Source organism: Labeo rohita, chromosome 3 (genome assembly GCF_022985175.1).
Source record: "Labeo rohita strain BAU-BD-2019 chromosome 3, IGBB_LRoh.1.0, whole genome shotgun sequence".
Taxonomy (NCBI): Eukaryota; Metazoa; Chordata; class Actinopteri; order Cypriniformes; family Cyprinidae; genus Labeo; species Labeo rohita.
In genome coordinates this window covers 43,394,554-43,421,049 of record NC_066871.1, presented here as the reverse complement: position 1 = coordinate 43,421,049, position 26,496 = coordinate 43,394,554, and the positions used below count along the sequence as shown (strand labels likewise).

At 36.1% G+C, this 26,496-nt stretch overlaps 1 protein-coding gene and 1 pseudogene across 1 annotated transcript; both read left to right on the top strand.

Moving 5' to 3' along the window:
• The first annotated feature begins 1,780 nt into the window (after positions 1-1,780).
• On the top strand, positions 1,781-15,321 carry LOC127162858 (interferon-induced very large GTPase 1-like; annotated as a pseudogene).
• Positions 15,322-17,982: 2,661 nt separating this feature from the next.
• Positions 17,983-26,351, top strand: pick1 (protein interacting with prkca 1). Its single transcript, XM_051105796.1, has 13 exons — positions 17,983-18,155; positions 18,335-18,448; positions 18,803-18,914; positions 19,786-19,914; positions 21,492-21,558; positions 21,641-21,730; positions 21,968-22,021; positions 22,107-22,169; positions 22,447-22,580; positions 22,687-22,779; positions 22,897-22,947; positions 25,181-25,325; positions 25,406-26,351. Exons 2-13 carry the CDS (start codon positions 18,408-18,410, stop codon positions 25,651-25,653), a joined length of 1,227 nt encoding a protein of 408 aa, XP_050961753.1. The 5' UTR covers positions 17,983-18,155; positions 18,335-18,407; the 3' UTR covers positions 25,654-26,351.
• Positions 26,352-26,496: the final 145 nt, after the last annotated feature.

Here is a 26,496-nt window from a genome sequence, read left to right as displayed (position 1 = left end):
CATTGTTGAGCCAGAGGATGAGGAAGACCATGATGAAGCCCCCCTCAATCCCAAGCAAGAGTGTAAGAACATGTGTGGGACAATCTGGGTGCCACTGTGTCTGCTCCAAACACTTGTGTGCCTGCTTTCCATTGGCATGACTACATGTAAAACATTTACACAGAGTATAACATTTTACAAATCATGTTTTATAATTCATTACCCACAATTTGTTTTTGTGCAATACACCACTCATACTCAAACAATATTCATTCATAATTATATTTTAAAATATATGTTTGTTACACAAATGTGTAAATGATGAGAAAATGTTTTTGTTTCATAACTGAAAAACAAGTACAATAAATTATTTCAGTGAGGCAAAGGAATCTTCAGTGCTCACACCAGTCTGCAGACATTTCAGATCCAAAAATGGTCTTTATATTTTTGTTTCAGGTTTTCCCTATTTTTTATTTTTTTTCCTACAAATGCCACCGTCACCTTGCCTTGCAGGCCCTGCTCCATCACAAAAAAAAAAAAAAAAAAAACTGCAACAGAAACTGCACAGAAATCAAGAATCAGAAAAGTGCTGTAATAATTCTGAAATTACAATAATTAAAATAAACTACAAGTTAGTTTTTTTCTTCATTTCTGTAGTATACTCACTTAAAGCCTTTGATGGCAGCATTCCTTCATCAGTCACTCTGCACTGGATACGTATATGTGTGTCTCATCTTTCCCTGTAACATCCAGACAAGAGTCAAGTTACCTCTGTGATTTACAGTCAAACTAAAATGTATTCAGACACCTTCAGTTTCTCACATTATCATAGTTTATTTGCTATAGTTTAGACCAGGACTGCCCAACCCTGTTCCTGGAGATCTGCCTTCCTGCAGAGTTTAGTTCCAACCCTGATCAAACACACCTGTCTGTAATTATCAAGTGCTCCTTCAGATCCTAATTAGTTGGTTCAGGTGAGTTTGATCGGCGTTGGAGCTGAACTCTGCAGGAAGGTAGATCTCCAGGAACAGGTTTTGCCTGCTTTGCGCATTAGTACTGACGTCATAGCCGTGATCATCCCGATTTAAAATCCTGAATATCAAACATGTTTGATATGATCGGGGAAGCCCCGATTTATGTGAGAGCAGATCGGGAGGTGCAAGATTCGATCTGTGAACGTCTCACATTACCAGATAATCCGTGCCGAACATTGGGACTGATCGAGGTGCTCCACAAGATTTTTGCTCCGATTCTTGGGAGGGGAAAATCGGGGCAAAATCGGGCTAAAAATCCTGTAATTCCAAATTCATTAAATACAAATTCATCTTGATAATTACATATGAATTACAGTCAAACCAAAATTTATCGAGACACCTTCCAAATGTCTCTCTTCCAAATTATTACAATTTATTTGCTATAGTTTAGAAAACGGTAATAAAATATGACAAGAACTCAAGAGCTCAGTATCATTCACATTCAATTAAAATATACAACATTTATATAAAACTTATTAAGAAACAGTACTGTATATGCGATGGCAGTATAAACTCTAGACAAACAATTAGAAGATGTGTGTTACTTGTTTTATCCTTACTTTTTTTATCTGCTAATGAATTTACAATTTTTTAGGATGCTGTCAGGTCAACTTACCTGTTCTGTTCTGCAGGGCCTGTATGTCTATCAGTTCTTCCTTTTTTCTTCTTTTTTTTTAACCTTTGTGTAGAACTGTCAGCTGAAGAATATTTGTTCTGTTCACTTTGGAGTCTAAAGTTCACTCACGTCACCCACCTATACAGACAGAGAAACTTTTTTCTTGTTCATAAAGAGATTGAACAACACCTCAACACACAGGTATCACCTTTCTTTAAAACATTTTTATTGATTGTTTTATTATGGAAATTTGTGTAGATATAAGTGTAAGATATAACAAGTGTTTAGTTTAATTAATTAAAAATTCTTTTAGTAGTTTAAAATACATTTTCTGACCTTGTGGTAGTGGCTTTTGCTTTCATCTTCCATCTTTCATCTTCCATCTTTCATCTTATTTTCATTTATGTATTTATTTATTTATTTATTTATTGTAAACCAAGTGAACACATTGCTAATATTAGAAATATTAGGAAACTTTATTAAATGTTGCAATTAGCACATAGTTTTGCCAAAAATAGTCTTGCTGTGTGTAGAGAGGGTGGTTATCTTTACGACAGGCTGTTATTATGTTACTTTTGGCTCTTCTTCTTAATTGAATATGAATAATTAAACAAGTTTATATGAACAGAAGTAAGACACCTGGGGGCATAAAGCCTGTTCTGCTGGTTCACCAGTGCAAGACAGATCACATAGTGTATCTTGAAATGACACGTATACAGATACACATATACAGCAAATATAGCTCCGTTTATTGTGCTTTATACTATACTGGACATTTCTGGTCTGATTGTAGATGTTTTAGCTGGTCGTAAGTCTAAACATCTGTACAAACTGTTTCAGGCTGACTCTAGGAACCTCAGGATAATAGAAGCATAGATCCCATTCACTTTTAAATCAAAGTAAAAACTTCATGAGATGTTTTGTCATTACAGTTCTGGTTGACCTAACTAACACAGTATAAAGGAATGTGTTAGAACAAATGTCAGAAGTCCCAGAAGTTTTACAGATACACCCTACCCCTAAACCAGTTTTACATGTCTTAAATCTTATGCTCCATTTTCTGTTAAAAAAAAAAAAAAAAAAACCTTAGGGCAGAATGTGACCTCTCTTCCTATATCAGAGCATAAGACAAACATAAAACATTACATTACATTACATATACACAGTTAGCGTGACATTGTTACAGTGTACAGTACTACAAAAGCAGCTTCCTATAAGTGAACTAAGCGGCTGCTTAGGGCCCCGCCGCCACTAGGGGGTCCGAGTCATTATCAATCAATCAATCAATCACGTTTATTTATATAGCACTTTTTAACAAAACAGGTTGTGTCAAAACAACTTTACAGTATTAAATAGGACAATAGTGTGTCAGTACTGCAAAAAAAGTTCCATGTTGCAGCAAAGTCAGATTGCAGAGGACTCATCTGCTTCCCGTGGTCTTGCACTGACGGCCGTCTAGGTAATAAATTCCTCTTTGATGGTCCGTCTCTGGGGCTCATCTAGTTGACATGGTCGCCGCTGACATTCAGGGATGTAAAGGTCATCTCTAGGTGCTGATCCAGCATCTGTGCTGGGTACGGACTGGATCCAGGGGACTGCAGTGACCATATGGTCTGGGTACAGACTGGATCCGGTGGCTACAGTGACCTCGGAATAAGAAAAAAACAGGCTAATATTAGCGTAGATGCCATTCTTCTGACGATGCAGCAAGTAAAAAGTGACGTTCTATGGAGCAAGAAAAATCCTAAAATGATTTACATTTTCTAAATTTTAACTGTCATAACTTTTATTGAAAAAGATTATGCAACATTTAACAAAATTGAATTGTTGTATAGCTTTGTATTTGTTGTATTGTTTTGTATGTTTAGAGGTTAAATTAGTTTTAGATACTAGCATTTTTAAATGATATAATAAGTTACAAATAAGTTACAAATAACAAATAAGTTTATTAACTTATAAAACTGTTGTTTAATAATACAAACAAACAAGCACATTTTTTTTTTGTATTTTTGCAACATTATTGCCCCCTACAGTTAAGTCAGTTGAATGTTTTTTACAGTTCAAAAAGGATATGTAATGCGCAATGTAACTCATATTTAAGGTAAATAACGTACAGTGTGTGGAGTTGCTTTAATCAGGTTTTTAAACATCTCATAAAAATGAAATTCCATAATAATGTGATCATTACATCTAATGCTACATGTGCTTGTTATAAAACAATGACTTTGAAAATGAAAAATGAAAAAATAATAATAAAATGTAGCAAGTTTGTCCTCTTGTTATATTGAAATCCTGAACAAATTCTGCATGCAGACCGACAGTTGAAAGACGAAATGATGAAACCTTTCAGCAATAAAGCCTTTAGCTAGTAAATGAACTGAAAAAAAATGTTCAGGGGATCCAGATTCACTTAAACATTGTGAAAATATACTGAATTGCATCCATCTGTTTCTCAGGATAGTTATTCCAACCACATGCTTCTGTCATGATATAAATGATACATTTATCATCTGAGTGTGTTCTGGATTACACTGAGTAACTCTTGAACTCGAGCGTATTCAAGATATAAGAGAATGGATAAATAAAAGTTAAACCTTGCTTTTAATCCAACATTCAGTCTTTCTTTTTTTAATCTGACACACAGCTTTCTGAAGTTGTGTGTCTGAAAAATGAAGTCCACTTCCAGAACAACAATTTTAGAAATAATGTACTCACCCCCTTGTCATCCACAATGTTTATGTCTTTCTTCAGCCGTAAACAAATTATGTTTTTTAAGGACAACATTTCAGCATTTTTCCCCATATAATGGACTGATATGGTGCCCAATTTTGAATTTCCAAAATGCAGTTTAAATGTGGCTTCAAACGATCCCAAATGCGGTTGTAAATGATCCCAGCCGAGGAACAAGGGTCTTATGTTTTCCTCAAAAAGCATAATTTCTTTACGACTGAAGAAAGAAAGACATGAACATCTTGGATGACAAGGGGTGAGTACATTATTTGTAAATAGTTGTTCTGGAAGTGGAGTTCTCCTTTAAGGTATAGTCCCAGTCCAAAATGCGTTATTGATTTGCTTTAACTGAAAGCATCTTGCACTCGCATATCTGTGTGTTAAATGTATAAAATGTGTTATATTGTATACAGTTGCTGATTTGCGATGGCAATACTCCACTATTTACTGTAAGGAGTATTTTACTGCAAGGAGTATTTTACCCAAAATTATCCTGCTTAGGGCCCCCAGATATACAGGGCCGGCCCTGGTTGCAGTACGTTACATGTTCGGTAACTCTTTTTATTTATTTATTTTTAACCCTGAAGGAATGACCAATGAACAGTGAAGCCCACTCAGGTGTTGGATGTGAACACTGAAAAAAGACGACAACATCAGGCAGGACAAAATGGCCAACAGGGAAGGCAGATGTGAGTGAACAATGTCTACCTGAAACTTTCATGAAAACTCCTGCTGTTTTTTTTTTTTTTTTTTTTTTTTTCAGTTTTAACCAGTGATATTAGCACTGATATGAAATTAATATTTTAAGTAGTTGAATTAGGGTAACAACTATCATAAAACTCATAGGTGAGCCATAAATCATAAATTCAAATACACCATTTGAATTGATTTATTGTACAAAAGAAGTGAAATACACTCATTTGTCAAGGATAACACAATAGTTTCTTAAAACATTGGGATGGACATAATACTATGGAAGTACAGTATATGGCTGCAGTTCATATTTGTACATTATTATTTTATTAGATCATATTGATATTTGTGCTGGCATTTAATGCCACAGTTTAATGGGTAAATTATTTTATCAGAGCAAGAAATTCAACAAACACACAGGTGGTCAGGGGTGGCCAAGGCTAATTCAGAGGGTCCATAGGCTGTGACAGATAATCAGTATACAACTCCAGCCTGGCATAAAAAAGCATAGATAAATCTTATGATTGCTGATTACTTGACATTACCCCACATTAGCTATACATTCCTACCATAACTTTAAATGTTAGTCTATTGGAATGTATTTCTCTTATTTTTATCATCTGATTACCCAGCGGTTGGAGCATAATATCTAACATTAACCTATACAGTGAATTTTGTAACGGTTGTTCAGGAAACCAAAAACCTCAACTCATTCAAACAGGGCTGCCAGCTTTTGAGTTCAGCCTGGAGCAAGAATTGTTGCTGGTTTTTCTATTGACTTGTCTTTGAATGTTAAATAATCTCTTTCCACATCCCAAAGGACTCCTATTGTTGATTCGAATGGCAAATCCTTGAGATTAACCTCACTTAGTGACTTCACCCAGTCTTCCACTGGTATTGATCTCATTACTTCTTTAGAATTGCTCAACCGTTTGGTTAATCTGAAGCCTCTTCTGCTGAGCAGATCTCGGAGCTCAGAAGCAAGTTCAGTGGCAACCTCCTCAGTTGGTACTGATTTTGAGGCAATCTTCTACGTAAAAATTCTGCTTAACTGTTTTTACAGTGTCATCTGACAAGTTTCCTTGGTTGTCCTCAGCAACTCATTGTAAAGTAAAACTGGCAGTAGAGGGCTGCATTGGGTTTGGGCTCCCACAGGACCAACGCAAATCTTGCGGGAGCAGGCGGTTTTACCTTTGCTGCGGGTGGGAATGGGCAGTCAGAAAGTTTCGCTGGAGACCTGCAGGGAATGGTGGGATTTGGCGTGTAAATGAGTCAACATCTTCTCACCCCAGGAAGCGAAGCATATCTCTTTCATCTGATGGCACTCGGTCTTGATAAAACATACTCTCGATGTCTGCATTCAGAGCAATAGGCCAACAGTGCACATTGAGGATTGATTCTTTATCAGAAATGTCTTGATTGTTTTCATGGAAGAATAGATCTGCTGCCAGTTTTCCAGGGAAAAATAGATATTGGGGATGGTATCATAGGTTCTGTATGCTGGGGTTGATGTCTTACATATATTTCACACTGTGCAACCATTTTAGCGATTTGGCTACTTAGGCCCAGCCACCACAGTGTGTCCTGTGACTGCTGTGTTCGAGCCCTACACTTGGATACTCCCATGTCCCTCATGTGACCAAGCTAAGATCTTTCCAAGCTAAGGTCTGCATTTTCTCTGGAATTACAACTCTCTGTCCTTTCATCAAGAGGCGATTAGCAATGTACAGCTCACTTTGATGGACCCAGTAAGGTTTTATGTCCTTTTTCAGTTCCTCCTCTCTTGGCCACCCCATCTTACATCGCTCCATCAACTGCCTGCAGATCATGTCATGTTGCTGTGCCTGAAAAGCATATCAATGAACACAAATTTAACACATTGAGGTCTTATGAAGCGAAATGATCATTCTGTGCAAGACACTGAACATTATTTACAACATTATTACCATAGCCTCACCTGTAATCCAGAGCACTCGCAAATGATGGTAACTTGCTTGATTTGTAATTTCACAGTGTAATGCACTTGGCATTACTAGTTGATTCTGCACTTTTGTATACAGTCCAGTATATAGTGTTGCAATTTGTTCAACTCTTTGTTGTAATGCTTTTTGCTTTGTAGTAAAGACTTCTCACAGAAGGAGCCAGAGCATGGATCGACCCCCCCTCAAGTAAGTATTTAAATCAAACTTACAACAGATTATACCTTTATCTTGCTTGTACTGCTTTTTCATAACACAGTGTGTTTCAGTGAGTGATCTGAGGATTATTCTGCTGGGGAAGAGCTTGTCAGAAAACTGCAGAGTGGGAAACTTCATATTAGGTAAAACAATGTTTGACAGTGAAGCTCCTCCAGATCAAGTGCAGAGAGAAAGGAGAATGCACAAGACAGTCATCAACGTTCCTCACCTGCTCCAGCCACATCTCTCAGATCATCAGATCACAGAGGCAGTGAATGAGTGTGTGTATCTCTCTGATCCAGGACCTCATTTGATTGTTTTGGTCCTCAAACATAATCAGTGTTCAAGAGAAGATCAAGAACATGTGGAGAAAGTGCTCAACTATTTCTCTAGTGAGGTTTATGAACACACCATGGTGCTCAGCACGCAAGAGCCAGACAGTGTTGAGCCGACTGGTGTCAATGACATTTTAAAGGAAATTGTTAAAAAATGTTTTAACAAACATTACAAATTTAGGAAAAGCAGCTCCTCTGCTGATCTTAGAGAGAAATTAGAGAATTTTTCACAAATGAACAGTAGACGCTATCTGGTTTGTGATGAATATGAAGATTCAGAGAAATCTATGGAGCAACAGATCACAGAAGGAGGTGAGTCTTAAAATATGTGATATAGCTTTTAATAAATAGAAATACATGACAAAAGTATATTAAAACACATGCACATTCCCCTGAATGGTCTCCTGCAAATGGAATTTTATAAAAACAAATACATAAATGCATGAATGCTGTATAATGATGTGCACAAAATTATTCATTCAAAATGAACAGATCTGATCAGAGTCTGAATTTGCAACACTAATCAGATGATCATCCTTAATCTTTTCCTATGGTGTGTTTTAGAGAATTTAGATTTATTTATTAATTTTATTTTATTTTATTTTTTACTTTAGGTCATACAGAGTCACCTCTGACAGTTGCACTGTTTGGAAACTCAGCATCAGTCCAGTTTAGACACGACAACTTTCTACTTGGAGAAAAACAGTTCTGTTTTAGTACTACAGTAACATTAAGTAGTGTTTCTCATCAGAGGAAAATAGCAGAACGTCACGTCTCTGTGATCAACATGATTGATTTACATGAAGCTGAACTTTACCTGGACTCTGTTAATAATGTCATTGATCAACTAGTGAACAAACATAAAATTCATGCCTTCATCTTTGTTGTGCGACTGGGTCAGTTAACAGATGCTGATAAGATGGGTCTTGAATGGCTTCAGAGAGTGTTTGGTGACAAAGTTCTTCAGTTTGTGACGATTCTCTTCACCTATGAGACAGAAGAAGAATGTGACACTATAATAGATGATCTGAAGAGCAATTCTGTTCTGGAGCAGCTGCTGGAGAAATGTGGAGGCAGATATCAGACCTGCAACAAGATGATGAACAACCAGTCAGAGATGAGAGACCTGATGAAGAAGACTGAGCATCTGTTTATTGAGAATAAACAACATTGTTACACTGGAGAGATGTACAATACAGAAATGAGGCGAAAGTTACAAAAGAGTGAAAAAGAAATTGGTAACGTGTGTGTGTGTGTGTGTGTGTGTTTCTACATTTTATTTACTCTTACTATCATCACTTCACAATAATTTGGCTGTATCAAAGTAACTTGTGATTCAAGTACAGAAATTACAACTTCAGAGAAGTATTATTTCAATTTTCCACTTTTTTGTTTGTTCAAATAGATACAATTACAGTCAAGAAAGAGAACATGGAGCACATCACAAACATAAAGAAGGATACACACAGGGTATGTGATGGCTGAAATATAATTAATGAATAGTAATACATTAGAAAATCATTGCATAATCCTTACAAATTGTCAACTAAGTTGTTGTTTCTTTCACAGGAATTAGCTTCAGTAGAAGAAACAATACTGGAACAAGAGAAAGGAAAAGAAATTACTGAAAAAACAAAGCATCTTTTTGACAGACTTCATTTTAAAGGTGGACATCATAAACTGAGAGCTCCAGATGTTCTTCAGTTAACTGCACATTCATTACAGTCCCATGAGTCTTGTGCTGAGGAGGAGCTGATTCAGACTTTCCTGAAAAAACTACTGATGATGAACTATAGTGCAAGATATGTCAGTGTTGTGGAACACAATGAACAACATTACATGCAGCAAAGAGACAATGACCCACATGAAGACAGTGATATTTTTAAATTAATGTCTTTTTCTAATAAGGGGGAACAAGTCAATCCGAGCGAATTGACCCGATGGATGTTCAGATGGCTGTGTTTCATTGTGCTGATGGTTTCCTGAAGCAGCTGATGGTGACTAAACTGTCCCAGTGTCAGTACGCTCTGCCTCTGCTTGTTCCTGATCCATTCACACAACAGATTGAGTTTCCTCTCTGGACATTCAGACAAATCAACAAGAGCTGGAAGATGACAAACACCAACAATGAAATCATCAGTCAATCCCAGCCGATCTACAAGGCAGAAACTCCAATGGTGTTTTTCTTCAGGTTTGGCTCTGTGTCTTCATCCAAGTCTGAGCTGATGAACAGACTGATCAATGAGAAACACAACACGTTCTTCCACAGGAACTGTGCAGGCAGCAGCAGAACCAGAGTCCTGATGGATGGAGTGGTGGAGATCGCCTGGTTCTGCCCCTCTGGAAAATATGATGATAAATTCACTGACTGTGTTGCGTTCTGTAATCTACACGGTGATGCAGGAGACCATGAGAAACAGCTGCAGATCCTCACTGAAATGGCCTCAGTCAATGTTGTTCTTCTGCCACAACTGGACAGGAATGATAGACATGCAGCAAAGATACAAAACCTGTTTAGAAACAATAAGCCATTAATTTTTCTTTTTACTGAGGATGAATCTACTTTCATCGAGATAAAAAAATGGAAATTCAAAATTGGTCTAAAAAACAGAAATCATTCAGATGTATCTGAAGAACTCAGAAACTTATAGCTTTAAAAGATTGATTGTCTCTCACAATCATCTTCCACTTTCAGACTTGAAGATGTGTCCAAACACTCAGATATCAGAGTAGATGAGGAAGATGATGATGACTGCAGGAGAGGAAGAGAAGCAGCACAGCAGATGATGAGTTTACTGGAGAAGAAACATCTGACAGAAATCAAAGAATCATTTCTGCCTCACCAGGGGAAACTGTGGCATCAGTGGAGTCAGAAGAACAAAGAACTACATCGACCTCGAGCAGATGAGACAGAAATGGAAATAAGTAAAAAACATTCAGAAATGAAGAAAATCCGCCAACAGCAGCATACATCTGACATAAATACTTTTATGCAACTGTTTTTTAAACAAATTGACTTGCATCCTGAAAATAAGACATATTTTCTAAAATGGCTTGAAATTCTCCTGGATGAATGTACCTCAAGCAATATTTCTGTTCTTTCTCACAAATATGATAAATCTGAGCAAGTCAAGGCTGAACAAACAGAACATGAGAGAATATCTAAAGAACTTACAGCTTCAAACTTTGGTTTGGAGCACATCATGAGGGAGATCGGTCAGATCTGAATCATGTTCATCTGTGAGGAAGAACAAGAAAGACCTTCAGTTTGACTTCTCTTCTCTCCCGAGTCTTGCAGCAGAGATGATGATCTCTGGATTTCCACTGGAGCTGATGGATGGAGATGCTGCTCATGTTCCTGTGATCTGGATCTCTGCTGTTCTCGATCAACTCACACAGAAACTGGGAGACCAGAGAGTCTTTGTGCTGTCAGTTTTAGGGATTCAGAGCTCTGGGAAATCCACCATGCTGAATGCCATGTTTGGACTCCAGTTTGCCGTCAGTGCTGGCAGGTGCACCAGAGGAGCTTTCATCCAGCTGGTCAAAGTGTCAGATAAAATAAAAGCGCAGCTGAACTTTGACTATATTCTGGTTGTTGATACTGAGGGTCTTCGTGCTCTAGAACTGGCTGGAAGATCAACAAGAAATCATGACAATGAATTGGCCACATTTGTTGTTGGTCTTGGAAATATGACCTTAATCAACATTTTTGGAGAAAACCCATCTGAGATGCAGGACATTCTTCAGATTGTTGTTCAGGCCTTCCTGAGGATGAAGAAGGTCAGACTGAATCCCAGATGTGTGTTTGTGCATCAGAACGTCTCAGACGTCACAGCAGGAGAGAAAAATGAGGAGGGAAGGAGGCGACTGCAGCAGACACTGGATGAGATGACAAAACTTGCTGCTAAAGAGGAAGTTTATGATGCAGGATGTTTCAGTGATGTAATTGCCTTTGATATACACAATGATGTGAAGTATTTTGCTCAGTTCTGGGAGGGCAGCCCACCAATGGCACCACCAAACTCAAACTACTGTGAGAACATTCAAGAACTAAAGGAAACTATTTTGTCTCATGCCTCAAAATCAGAGGGGATAACGCTGATACACCTAAAAAATTGTATTAAAGATCTCTGGGAAGCTTTATTAAAAGAACAATTTGTCTTCAGTTTCAGAAATTCTCTGGAGATTTCAGCCTACAGGAAATTGGAGACAAAATACAGCAAGTGGTCCTGGAGTCTTAACAGTGCCATGCTGGAAACTGAGAACAAACTACACAACAAAATAGAAAATGAAACAATTCATGAGGTTGAGGAAACTGATCTTCAAAGAGAACTGAAGACGACAATTGAAGAAGTGGAAAAATCAATGTCAGAGTTCTTTGAGAAAGACACAGATGCTGATATACTGATTCAGTGGAAAATGACATTTGAAATTAAAATCAAAGATGTTCAAGAAAATATTGTTAAAGAAACAAAGAGGAAATTGAATGATATTCTTCATCAGCGAGACCTGAAGAAAAAGATTGATGCTCAGAAAAAAGCAAAGAACTTGCTTTAAAACTCAAAGACAAAACAAATGATGAAGAAACACTGAAGAAAGATTTCGATTTGTTCTGGAAACAGTGTGTGAAGAAGATCATCACAGACACTCCTGCAATCAAAGACATTGATATAATGACAGATGTGAAAATCCTCCTCAGTGACATTTATGAAAGTGCTCCTCTAGACCACTGGATGGAAAGCATGGATATTTTCTCTGTGCCAAGTTATTCTGAATATGTCCTTTTCAAAAAGGAGTTCAAAAAGCCTGTAATCAGCTCTTCTGGAATTTTTTCTCCAGAAGATAATATAAAAATTTTTGTCATAGATGTTGGTCAACAGACAGACAAAATGATTCAGTCATTTAACATTTCAAAGATGGGCTACAACATCAGCTACATTTCACAACTCATAGATCACATCAAGACAAGAGAAACAGAACATCAGAAAGGACCTGTAAAATATGTTTTCAAAAAACAATTCTTCATGGATTTGGTTCTTTCCATCTGTAAGAGAGCAAACAAGATGATCACTGACCAACATAAAAAGTTCAGAGAAGCCAATGATCCTGTAACATATGTGGAGAAGAAGAGAGAAGAGTACTATAGTATTTTCCAGAAATACTGTCATGGGGCAACATCAGCTGCTATTTTCGGTAAGATCATCTGTCAGAAACTTAAAGAGCCCATTGAACAGAGTGTCTACAAGAAGACTGCCAGAGATCTGACAGATGAAATTATGAGAAATTGTGAATCACTGAATGGAAACAGATCAAAACTGGAGAAACACATCCTGAAGACACTGGCAGAAGAGGAAGATTTTGACAAATACATGAACTACATTAAAACTCCCAGAGATCACTTCAAGAGTTTCATCAGAGATGAAGTCAGTCGGTACATCACTGATAAGTTCAGTGTCAGTGTTTTACCCAAGATGAAGGAGAACATTAAACTCCTGCAGCAGAAGATCATGAAAGCAGCACATGAATCTACTGAACATGTTCAAGTCAACAGTGGAGATGTTGGTTTGTGGTTGAAGAGTTTCACACAGCAGCTCTCAGATGAGCTGATCTTCTCTGAAAAAGACCTCAGTGGAGTGAAACATGATGATGTTAATGTGAAAACCCAAGAAGATGCAATAAGAGAAGAACTCCCTGCTGTAATGTCTGACATCAGCAATAGGTTCAACTCTGATACCTTTCCATTGAATCTGGATGATAAAGACAGACCAGATGAGATTCTAACTGATCATTTCTGTCAGTGCTGTTGTGTTCAGTGTCCATTTTGTGAAGCCACCTGCACCAACACCATAAAAACCATCATGGAGATCACAGTGTTCCTTTTCATCGTAACATTGGACTAAATGGCATACATTACGAAAATACAACACATTTGTCTGCTTATATCTGCACATCAGCAGTAGGAAACAGCAATCTATATTTTTATCCTATTGGATCAGATGATAAAGTGCCCTGGAGAGAATACAGAAGAGCAGGAGGAGTTTATGCAGACTGGAGCATCACCCCTGATCTCTCTGAACTGCCGTACTGGAAGTGGTTTGTTTGCAGATTCCAGAAAGATCTTGAAAAATGCCACAATAAAACCTTTCAAGGACAAGGTGAGATTCAAAATGAATGGAGAAAATATTCAAAACAGGAAGCTATTGAGAGTTTGGATAAATACATTTAATTAAATTGAAATACATTTATTTTATCTTTTTTGTTGAAAACCTCATTCGAAATCAATTTTTCACCGCATGAGTTTGAAATCTGAAACTCAACTCACAGAATACATTTAAGTGATATTCAAATTAACTTAAAGTGCTGTTTTAAAAGATTATTTGTGACCCTGGATCACAAAACCAGTCATAATGGTCAATTTTTCCTAACTGAGATTTATACATCATCTGAAAGCTGAATAAATAATCTTTCCACTGATGTATGTTTTGTTAGGACAATCCCCTTTAAAGTTGTCCAAATACAATTCTTAACAATGCATATTATTTATCAAAAATTAAGTTTTGATATATTTACAGTAGGAATTTTACAAAATATCTTCATGGAATGTGATCTTCACTTAACTTAATATCCTAATGATTTTCAGCATAAAACAAAAATCAATAATTTTGACCCATGCAGTGTATTTTTGACTATTGCTACAAATATACCCCAGCGACTTAAGAATGGTTTTGTGGTCCAGGGTCACATTTCTGTTCCACAGACAAGTATTGGTCAACTGATCTAAGGGCCTGTTTACACCTTATCACTCTATGTGACATAAGCTGTTGCATAGGGCCCTGTGACCATCAAGGGGCCCTATGTCAGGGTTAAGACAGTAATGCTCGGTAATAACACATATATAAAGTTTCATTCACATGCGTTTTAAAATGAAGAGGAGATAGTATAAAACTGGTGTAGGCTGCAGAAAAGTGGAAAGGGTAATTAATGAATAAAAAAATATATTATTTAAATGGGCAGTTGCTGCATCATGCTGTGAATGCTTTGAAGATGTGCTGTGCCAATGTAACAACAGTGATGAAAATTAACAGTATTGTTATCTTGGGTACTTCAGAATATGTAAATAATTCTAGATATCTAATTATCTGAATAGTTCAGATTTTTGGAATGCACATTATCTTCTTTTCCATCAACCAGCTAAGTTTTACAACATTGCACATTGGCTGCATAAAAGTTCGATCAGACTTTTTCATTAGTCTGAACAAAAGCAGCAGATGTGCTGCATAAAAATGCAAGTGCACTCTCTGACAGGAGGTTGCACTTTAGTAACAGAAGAAATACAGCCGTTACTATGTTTCCTCTGTGCACAAAGCAATGCTGCACAAGTGCAACTTCTGACACCTGCTTGTCACAAAGGTTAAGGAAGTCAAACAGTACTTGCATGTCTTCAAACAGCTATTCAGACTATTTATTCACTTTGGTGTTTGTCAAATAACACCTAATATTTACATATGCCAGACCCGAATTCAAACATTTGTTTACACTTACATTTACTTATATTATAAGAAAACATAAAAATAATTCAAAATTTTAACAAAAACTATAATAGTACCTGAATGATTCTAAAATAGCAGTGATTTACAATAAGGTGTAAGATGTGTATGATGGTGGATAGGGAGGTTTTGAAAATCTGCTTAGGGCACCCAAAAATACTAGGGAAAGCCCTGTTTTACTCCTATCAAACTGAAAAAAAAAAAAAATAATAATAATAATTGTAGTAAATAAGTAAATTGTAAATTAAGTAAATAAATTGTAATTGTGTGTTAAAGGGTATGAGACGTTATAGCCAAATGTGACAGCATTACACACACCGTCGCAGATAGTAGCAGAGTACAGAAACTGAAAGTCTCAGGCGCTCAACACACAATCGTCTTCATAAAAAGTAGTGAGTGCTGGTGATCTTTGATCCTGGAAAAATAGTTAATTGATAAATAAAATGTAGCACATATCTGTTATTAACGTGCACTCTCTTAATTACATTACAGTTACAATACATATTGAAGTTCGGACTTATATCCATTTTGCAGAGACACGTTTATGTGGACAAGTTTCAATGGATATGTTTTAACAAATAAACCATACAATCAGCTGTCCAATCAGTAAAAACACATGAAGTGACCAGGTGTAAACAGGTCCTAAAGCAAAAATCTAATTTTGAGGAAAACAATGAATGTTTTTATTTGTCCTTTATTATTATTATTATTATTACTATTATTTTATTATTATTACTTTTTTTTTGTTGTTCTAGAATAATTTTAGTTGTAATTTCATTTGTAGTTTTTGCTTACTTGTTTGTGGGAGTCATTTGATAAAAAGAATAAATAAGTTAATCAAAAGTTGGTATATTAAGATGTATGGAAAGTTTTTTTTTTCCTCAAAATGTAGCGTATATCCGAAAGTACAGAGTTATTCCTTTAATGTATGTTCTTCTCCTATTATTTTCTGTTCTTTTTTGTACAAGACATGAATTTTGCTTGTATAATTTCTTTGTACTCTAGTGTTTGACCTGAGATGTGTTCTCTGGCCATTAGCCAGAATTTTATTGAACTTACTGTTAAATAAAATATGTAGACTGGGGCCCTTCAACAGAAGTTTGTGTATTATTATTGAAGGATCCATCTTCAATTGCAAACATAACAATCAGTTGCCTTCATGTTCATAGACTAAATATTTATTCCTGCAGGGATTTCAGTCTGACTAAAAAGCAGATTTTAAAATAGGCATTTTTCACTGTTGCAAGTATTATTGTGCAGAACAGGTCATTGTTCTGGCTGCTATTAGTGGCTGTTTCGTTATTATTGGTAGTATTTTGTAAATATTTTTCTTATTTACTATTCATTTGAACACTTGTAACATTTTTGTAAAATACCATTATTACAAACAATAATATTTATTATGCTTTTCACACTATTACTATTCATAAAGTTTATCATGGTCAAGATCTCACCTTTTATATAAAGTAAAAAGTTTAATTTCATTAGAATATCTTTATTTATGTAGCCTGTATGACGCACACGCACAGGATTGTGGGAAATCAAAGGCAGCGAAGGATACATCTATGCTGCCTTCAAAATTAGATGAAAAGAAGGTACCTCCGGAGAAAGGAAGTAAAGCAGAATTTAGATTCGGACGTTCCTTGATGCCTTCCTGTCTTGGAATGCTGCCTCCGAAGGCAGCCTTTTAGAGCTTTTGGATGCAGCCATTGTTTACTTTAGTCGCATTTAGCGCGTTTAGCCACTAAACTTGCTAACTAGCACACCGACGCCACACCGACAGGCATCTGAGAACGGCTCGATTTGAAAAAGGGGATATTATTTTTACAGATTAATTAAAAACCACTGCATGGATTTTTATCATTATAGGGTAGATTTGTACATTCACTGCCAACACACATTAATGTTCAAACAACATGTAAAAGTGAACTTTGCATCCGATGACCCCTTTAAGCGAGTCATTGCGATTAATCAGAATCATTTAAATTGTTGATTCATTCAGGAACGAAATGGCATCATGTTGTTCCGAGACTCAAAACAGTGCTGTGTCTGGAACCACTTTTGTTGGCAAAAATAAAGCAAAAATGGGCAATATGATGACTGTTGTTGTTGATTATTGATCAGGGGTGTAGCCATCATTTCAGAAGCGAGGGGGACAAAAATGTCAAATGCATTAATACTTTTTTTAGGTTTATTAATAGGTTTTATTTTTTCTTATCTCTTATTTTTAATTGGCTAATAAATCAAATACACTGCTGGAAAATTACCAATAATTTGTATTATTAATTACATTTTAATATTTTTTCTATATTTTTCTAATGACAGGTTGTTTGTCCATTTTTATCACGAAATAAGGCTAAATATATATTTTATAGTTTCTGTAGGCGACTGAAAGAAATGACATGTCAGTTAGCACTGCATTATTCAGATACCTTATTTATTACCTGGAGATGACTTGAAAAGCACACACAAACCATATTGTCACTATTGTGCATGTATTATCTTTAAGTTTTCATTCGTTTTAACCTACAGAGATCACTGGATGCCTTTTTCCATATTAGGGATTTCCTGGAAGTTTTTACATCTATGAGTCCAATTAAGACAATTAAGAATGAAAGCTTTTCTTGCTGATTACCATCTGATATAAGGACTAAAAGAATAAAGTTGTGGTTAAACATCTAATTGAAAATTTTTTTTTTTACAAAAACAAAGAGGCGATAGGCTTTATTATTATTATTTTTATTATTATTATTATTATTAATTTACTCCATGTATATACACACGAAGGGAGTAATACATAAGGTATAGAACCTGTTTTTGTCGCTTCAGACTCCAGTCCAGTAGGGGGAGGTGTACGCTTTGTACCTTGGTTTTCCAGCCACGGTTAAACACCAGCAAAAGAAGAAGGCATCCTGCAGGCTGGTTCTCGGATGAAACAGCTTAATGTTTATCGAATTATCTACATAAAATAAGACTAAAACATTATTTTAATATGGTCACATGTTAACAGCATCTTTATACTTGAGCTATTCATCGACAGAACGGTAAGAGAAGCCTGCATTATTAATTTGCATGAACACCTGTCGCCAAGTCATAATAATAATAACAACAATAATAATATTGAGCAGCTTTAAAATGGATGTATTTCAGAGTATGGTGGTAGTACAGATTATTTAAAGCGTTGAAGTTTTATTAATGCTTTATTAATGCTGCTGTATTTCAGTAACAGTTCAGCATCTGAATGAATGAAGAGAGTTTGATCATCAGATCCACAGTAAACACGATCAGAGCTGATAATGTTCACAGACATGGACTATGAGCTGGAGGAGGACAAACTGTGAGTATCAGGAACATCATCCATGAATGACAAGCAGTGCGTTATTATTCATCTTGTTTACATGATGTCACATCCTGTGTGGTTTGTATAGTGGGGAGAAAACAGACCTCTGTCTATGTTAAGTCGCACTTATAAATGTCTGAATGGCATTGCATGTTATCAAATACCATGTAATTGCAATATGAAGAAATTTAAATTAAGAGAAAGGAGTAAGAGCAAGTAATCTTTTTAGGCAGAACATTAACAAAAAGAAAAAAAGGTTAAATGATCAGATCTAGTGTTGAAAATGAAGACAGAATGTTTGTGTGACTTTATTGACAGTTCTGTGTGTGATATTGCATTGTTTGTCTCCAGCGGGATTCCCACAGTTCCTGGAACAGTGATTCTGAAGAAAGACTCACAGAACCTGATTGGGATCAGTATTGGGGGCGGAGCTCAGTTCTGTCCATGTCTCTACATCGTACAGGTCAAACATTCACTTTCATCATCATCCTTTCAATCACTGTGTCGCATTCAGTAAAAACTGCATGGATTTGTTGTAAGCTGTAATATCTAGGCCAAAGTGTGTAATTTTTGTGTTCATGTGATTTCAGCAATTACTTAATTTTTTTTCCCAATTAATTTAATTACATTTTAGTATAAAAGTTAGTGAAGAACCGTGACTCTTGAAATGTTTGAACACAGATTTCACACATGCACAGTTAGTGAATGAGACCTATTGTCTCTATCTGCTCAGTTTTACCTAGCTAGAACGGTTTGTCATTTTGTATGACATATATGAGTGTTTATGCTGTATGTTTGTAAAACGATGATTATTTTGTGAAATTCAAAAAAGTTGGGTTAATTGTTGATTGTCCTTTACCTCTATTTCCTTGTTAATGTGCATCAGAAGGCTACAATCTACCATAAAGTACTCCAGAGTTTCTTCAGGACATAAAAACTCTCATTTAGTTCTTTGGTAAATTCAATTGGAATAGCATGTCCTAAATTCATACTTTCATTGTATGAAATGCAGTATTGCATGAGGAAATATAGTGCTTGTGATCGTTAGCTTTAAGGACACTTCGTTGTCCTGTAACATTTTGTAAAATATATAAATTCCTATCAGGTGGAACTTAGTAGTGAAGCTTTAAAGTGTTACCATGTGAATGATTGTTTGTGTGTTCTTTTGAATTTGGGACATTTTCCTTTAGATATCTAAACATTTTATTCAAGTCTTAAAAGTATCTTCATGAATCCTCACAGCTTTTTCTAGTTTTATGTCAATCGTTTTATCTTATATGAGCTTGCAGGTGTGATGTATTGAGGCTCATTTGAGGTGATTTTTGTGTGTTCAGGTGTTTGATAACACTCCGGCTGCTCTGGACGGGACTCTGGCCGCCGGCGATGAGATCACAGGAGTCAATGGCAAACCAGTGAAAGGAAAGACTAAAGTAGAGGTGGCCAAGATGATCCAGGCAGTGCAGGTACAACATCTAATACATCAAGTCAAGTCATAGCAGTTTTATTTGTATAGCAGTTTTCACAGATTCAAAGTTTTGTAACGTTTAGAGCTGGATGATAGAATGTTCTGCACTTATTTGACATGATTTTAAGTGATTATTGAGACATGAAAGTGTTACATCTTGAAGTAATAAGTCAATCATTCTGTCTTTGAACACTTCTTCAGATTTTGGTGTGATGTAGTTGAATCTGTTATAATTTGTGCATTTTGAATCACTTAAAGCTGGAAAACAGTAAACTTGATTAACTAAAATTTGATATTTACAAATAGAAAAGGAGTCACCCCCTTATCATCCAAGATGTTCATGTCTTTCTTTCTTCCTTCAGCCGTAAAGAAATTGTTTGAAGTGTTGAAAATTGAAAATAAAAATGTTTTTTGATGGAAACATTTCAGGATTTTTCTCCATATAATGGACTGATATGGTGCCCCGATTTTGAACTTCCAAAATGCAGTTTAAATGTGGCTTCAAACGATCCCAAATGCGGTTGTAAACGATCCCAGCTGAAGAAGAAGGGTCTTATGTAGCAAAAAGATCAATTATTTTTTATTAAAAAAATACAATTTAAATACTTTTTAATCTCAAACGCTCATCGTCTTACTCTCCCTGAACTCCAATCGTATTTTCTTCCTCAACTTCAAAAATCATTTCAAAATCATCCTACATCCTACATGCCTTTGCAAAGTGAACATGCAAAGAAGATCAAACAAAAAAGGTAAAACAGCGATGTAGGGTGATTTTGAAGTTGAGGGAGAACATGAGATGGGTGTTTTTTGACATACCCTAACTGTCATGAACCGGAACAAAGACAGAGTTCATGCAGAATAAGACAAGACCAGCGTTTGACATTAAAAAGTATATAAATTGTATTATTTTTATGAAAATAACTGGTTGTTTCGCTAGATAAGACCCTTCTACCTCAGCTGGGAGTGTTTACAACCGCATTTGGGATCGTGTGAAGCCGCATTTAAACTGTATTTTGGAAGTTCAAACTTGGGGCACCATATCAGTCCATTATATGGACAAAATTCTGAAATGTTTTCCTCAAAAAACATAATTTCTTTATGACTGAAGAAAGAAAGACATGAACATAATGGATGACAAGAGGTTGAGTCAATATCTGTAAATCTTTGTTCTGCAAGTTGACTTCTCTTTTAAGTATTAATTTGTCTATCTTTTGTTTGTGTTTTGCACTTATAACGTATTGCATGTTAATTTAGAGAACTTATACTCTCCTTTGAGAGTACAGATGAAATATGTTTTACAGTGATAAATATAGGATGTGTAATATGAATACTTTCATATAACAGTCAGGACTGAAGTTAAACATCACAAGAGCAATATTATCTGTATGACAACATGATACTGAAATAATATTGTGACAATACATGTCTTGTCTCTGAAATTTGTTTCTAACTGCTGCTGCGTACCACTATGATAAAGACTGTTTGTGTAAAAATCACATAATCTAGACTGGTTATTGGTTATTGTTTTGTAATGGAAGGGATTATTACATTGATGTATGTGTTTGTGGTTTGCAGGGTGAAGTCGTGATCCAGTATAATAAACTGCAGGCTGACCCGAAACAGGGCAAATCTCTGGATATTGGTAAAATCAAACTATGTTTTGGAATGGGTGCAGAGTGTGTTTCTTTCTGATAAAGTAGCTCACAAGTGTGTTTGTGTGTCAGTGCTGAAAAAGGTGAAGCATCGCCTGGTGGAAAACATGAGTTCAGGAACTGCAGACGCTCTGGGACTCAGCAGAGCTATTCTGTGCAATGGTAATCACTAATGCAATACAGCACTTGTTTCTGCACAAATTAAAGACGGTGCAACAAACAACCACAGTACCAGACTCATATATATACTTTACAATGCAAATTATGAATCATTATCACAGTAATGAAAAAGAGATCTGTTTTCTTGAAATCATCTTTGTTTTGGAATGCCATCGTTGAAAGTATTAATAGGTTGAAGTGAACATATAATCTGTAACATGAGAAATGTGTGTGTTGTAGATGGTCTGGTGAAGAGGCTGGAGGAGCTAGAAAAAACGGCTGAACTTTACAAAGGTGATTCATTCATACCGTTTCTGCATTAAACCAGTGACTGAGAGACTTTATTCTGGAAATAATCTGTGTTTGTGTGTGTGTTTAGGACTGATGGAGCACACAAAGAGACTGTTAAGAGCTTTCTATGAACTCTCGCAGACTCACAGAGGTACAGTAGATTTGTTCATCTTGTTCAAATGATTCACTATAAAGAGTTTACTGAACTGTTATTATAATGTTATAATGTTATTGACAAAAGAACTGGTTTGTTTTCAGAACAGACTAGTAAAACATCCCTGTTGAGATCAGATTCTCAAAATGTGTGTCTAGCTAACACACACTCCAACAGCATTTGGTCGACTAGTAGTATTAATGCTAACTCTGACCAACAAAACACTCCATAAAATCATCAGATGTGTGATATAATGTTTGTTTTTGTCTCTCAGCATTTGGCGACGTGTTTTCCGTCATCGGTGTGCGTGAACCGCAGGCCGCCGCCAGCGAAGCATTTGTGAAGTTTGCTGAAGCTCATCGAAACATGGAGAAGTTCGGCATCCAGCTGCTGAAGACCATCAAACCTGTAAGAGAACAGATCTTAAATGAGTTTGTACTCTTACTGTGACATGAATAAAAATGAAGTAATTGAATGAGAGAAATGTAATAATATTTCTCTGTTTTTCTGTCAGATGCTGCATGATCTGAACACATATCTTCACAAAGCGATTCCTGACACCAAACTCACCATCCGCAAATACCTGGATGTCAAGTTTGAGTACTTGGTATGAGAACAGCCAGAAGATTTATTCATTATTGTCTGTTGAAATGAGATGTTACATTAACAGAGGGATTTTAAGAGTGTTTATGTTAAAGTTGTATGTTATGTATGTTTGTTTCAGTCGTACTGTCTGAAGGTGAAGGAGATGGATGATGAAGAGTACAGCTGTATTGTAAGTTCACTCACTCTCTCCACTCATCATTTACTTATTAACTAACTAATACCAAAGTCTCTGCATCACATGAGGGAAATCAACTCGTGATCATTGGACTCTTAATACACTATTACTGTTTAAACCTCCTTAACCTGTTTTTTGGTGGAGGATCCAGTGCAGTGTTAAACTTTGGCCCTGATACAGTCCTTCACAATGATCAGGGATATTTTTTTAAATGTCAAAAATGCAGTAGGAACATTCATTAGGAACATATGTTTTGTTGTTGTTGTTTTTGCTGTATTATTGCCATTTGATGCCTAAGTGAAAAAAGATAAACAAATTAGATTTTATTATTGATAAATATGTTAAAATAAAAAAGAAACAAAATTGTGAAATATTGTTTTTATAAAAACATGACCATGCGTAATTTTTTTTCATGATTCTTTGATGAATTCAAAGATCCAAATATCAGCATTTTTATATATATACAGTGGGTACGGAAAGTATTCAGACCCCCTTAAATTTTTCACTCTTTGTTATGTTGCAGCCATTTGCTAAAATCATTTAAGTTCATTTTTTTTCCTCATTAATGTACACACAGCACCCCATATTGACAGAAAAACACAGAATTGTTGACATTTTTGCAGATTTATTAAAAAAGAAAAGCTGAAATATCACATGGTCCTAAGTATTCAGACCCTTTGCTGTGACACTCATATATTTAACTCGGGTGCCGTCCATTTCTTCTGATCATCCTTGAGATGGTTCTACACCTTCATTTGAGTCCAGCTGTATTTGATTAAACTGATTGGACTTGATTAGGAAAGCCACACACCTGTCTATATAAGACCTTACAGCTCACTGTGCATGTCAGAGCAAATGAGAATCATGAGGTCAAAGAAACTGCCTGAAGAGCTCAGAGACAGAATTGTGGCAAGGCACAGATCTGGCCAAGGTTACAAAAAAATTTCTGCTGCACTTAAGGTTCCTAAGAGCACAGTGGCCTCCATAATCCTTAAACGGAAGACATTTGGGACGACCAGAACCCTTCCTAGAGCTGGCCGTCCGGCCAAACTGAGCTATCGGGGGAGAAGAGCCTTGGTGAGAGAGGTAAAGAAGAACCCAAAGATCACTGTGGCTGAGCTCCAGAGATGCAGTCGGGAGATGGGAGAAAGTTGTAGAAAGTCAACCATCACTGCAGCCCTCCACCAGTCGGGGCTTTATGGCAGAGTGGCCTGAACAGAAGCCTCTCCAAGACACATGAAAGACACATGAAAGCCCAAAAAACACCTGAAGGACTCCAAGATGGTGAGAAATAAGATTCTCTGGTCTGATGAGACCAAGATAGAACTTTTTGGCCTTAATTCTAAGCGGTATGTGTGGAGAAAACCAGGCACTGCTCATCACCTGTCCAATGAATCTTTCCCAAAAAGACTCATGGCTGTATTAGATCAAAAGGGTGCTTCTACTAAATACTGAGCAAAGGGTCTGAATACTTAGGACCATGTGATATTTCAGTTTTTCTTTTTTAATAAATCTGCAAAAATGTCAACAATTCTGTGTTTTTCTGTCAATATGGGGTGCTGTGTTTACATTAATGAGGAAAAAAAATGAACTTAAATGATTTTAGCAAATGGCTGCAATATAACAAAGAGTGAAAAATTTAAGGGGGTCTGAATACTTTCCATACCCACTGTATATATATATATATATATAATATATATATATAATTATAGAAATTAATACTTTTATTTAGCAAGGATGCTTTAAATTGACCTAAAATAATGATAAAGACATTTATAATGCTACAAAAGATATACATTTTTTTATTTTAGAAAAAATTCTACTAATAATAAATATTAAATGTTTTTGAGCAGCAAATCAGAATATTAGTGTGATTTCTGAAGGATCATGTGACTGGAGTAATGATGCTAAAAAAATAGTTTTGAAAACACAGGAATTAATTACATTTTAAAATATATTCAAATTGAAATCTGTTATTTTAAAGTTATTTGAAACATATTTTAAACTTTGACTTTTTACTGTACTTTGGATTTAAATGCAGACATGGTGAGCAGAAGAGACTTCTTCAAAAAACATTAAAAATCTTACTGTTCAGAAACTTTTGACTGGTAGTGTATATGTTGATTATGTGAAAATGAGCAACAAATATTAGAAACTGAAAATTTAAAAACAAAAACAAATAAAGCATGCTTACTTTTTTAACCCTCTGTGTTTGTGTGTGTTTCAGGCGTTGGGTGACCCATTGTACCGTGTCAGCACGGGTAACTACGAATACCGTTTGATTCTACGCTGTCGACAGGAAGCTCGCGCACGGTTTGCCAAGATGCGCAAGGACGTTCTGGAGAAAATCGAACTCCTGGACCAGAAACATGGTTTGTTCAGTTGAGACATGAATCAGAAAACATCACATGATCTGTTTTACAGCGGTTTAACCCTTCCATTCTCCCTTCAGTCCAGGATATCGTGTTCCAGCTGCAGCGCTTCGTCTCAGGGATGTCGCGCTATTACGACGACTGCTACGCTGTTTTGAAAGAGGCCGATGTGTTCCCCATCGAGGTGGATCTGTCCCGCACCATGATCAACTACAGCGGACAGAGTCTCTCGTACGAGGACGAGGAGGAGGAAGAGACAAGCAGAGGAGGGGAGGAAGAAGCTCCACAGACTGAGAATGGAGCTGAGAAACTCATCGACGACGAGTGAGCGAATGAATGAGTGAATTATCAGATGAAATAATAAATCAATGAAGGGAAAGTGAAGAGTGACAGAGAGAAACTACAAATAAGAGAGTATGTTCAGTTTAAGATGATTAATAAATAATATTAACAAAAGCATTATATATTACATATTTATATATGATATTTAAGATGAAAATTTCTATATTGATAAACTACACTTTCAAATCACTGATCGGACAGAAACGGAATCACTGGTTGCCATGTTACATACTTTAGAATGGAATGTTACGTTTGGTTACTATGGTGACCGAGTTTAAACGTTTAAACAAATATTCTTTATTTCAAGTCTTTGCACTTTTTGTTTCAAAACATTTCAAACATACGGGACCTGAAGTTAAGTTGTCAGATGTGCTTTTGCACAACTTGTGTGTGTTTTCCTGTCTGTTTGCCTTTGGAACACTGGATGGATGTCTTAAAGCTCTAATGATCTGAACATTTCACTGTTTTGTTGGGGGATTTTGTTTGTTTTGGATTGTTTAATTTAATTCAACTGTGTAACTGTAGTTTATGTACGTCATAGAAAGATTCAAATGTCTTGAAAGTTATAAAAACGGCACGTTTGATGAAGAAAAACACTTGCGAAACCTGCTATGTCTGAGTAAAGCTGTAAATCAGACTTGTTTTATGGGCTGCTTTCTCATTAAATGGCTTGAGTTTCAGGAATATTTGTGGTGTTTTCCATCTCCTTTCCTCTGAATGATTCATGCTGGTGTGACGAATCGGCGGCTTAAAACCTCTTTAAAGTGACGATTATTAAATGCACATCTTGGGGTTTAAAAATGCACTGTTTTTAAACAGGTTTTGCATT

What these genes read in the sequence shown, in the direction of transcription:
- pick1 (XM_051105796.1), top strand. Translation starts at nt 18,408, where the DNA reads ATGTTCACAGACATGGACTATGAGCTGGAGGAGGACAAACT. An exon ending in AGATGATCCAGGCAGTGCAG is followed by an intron (nt 19,915 to 21,491) that starts GTACAACATCTA and finishes TGTGGTTTGCAG; the next exon opens with GGTGAAGTCGTGATCCAGTA. An exon ending in AACGGCTGAACTTTACAAAG is followed by an intron (nt 22,022 to 22,106) that starts GTGATTCATTCA and finishes GTGTGTGTTTAG; the next exon opens with GACTGATGGAGCACACAAAG.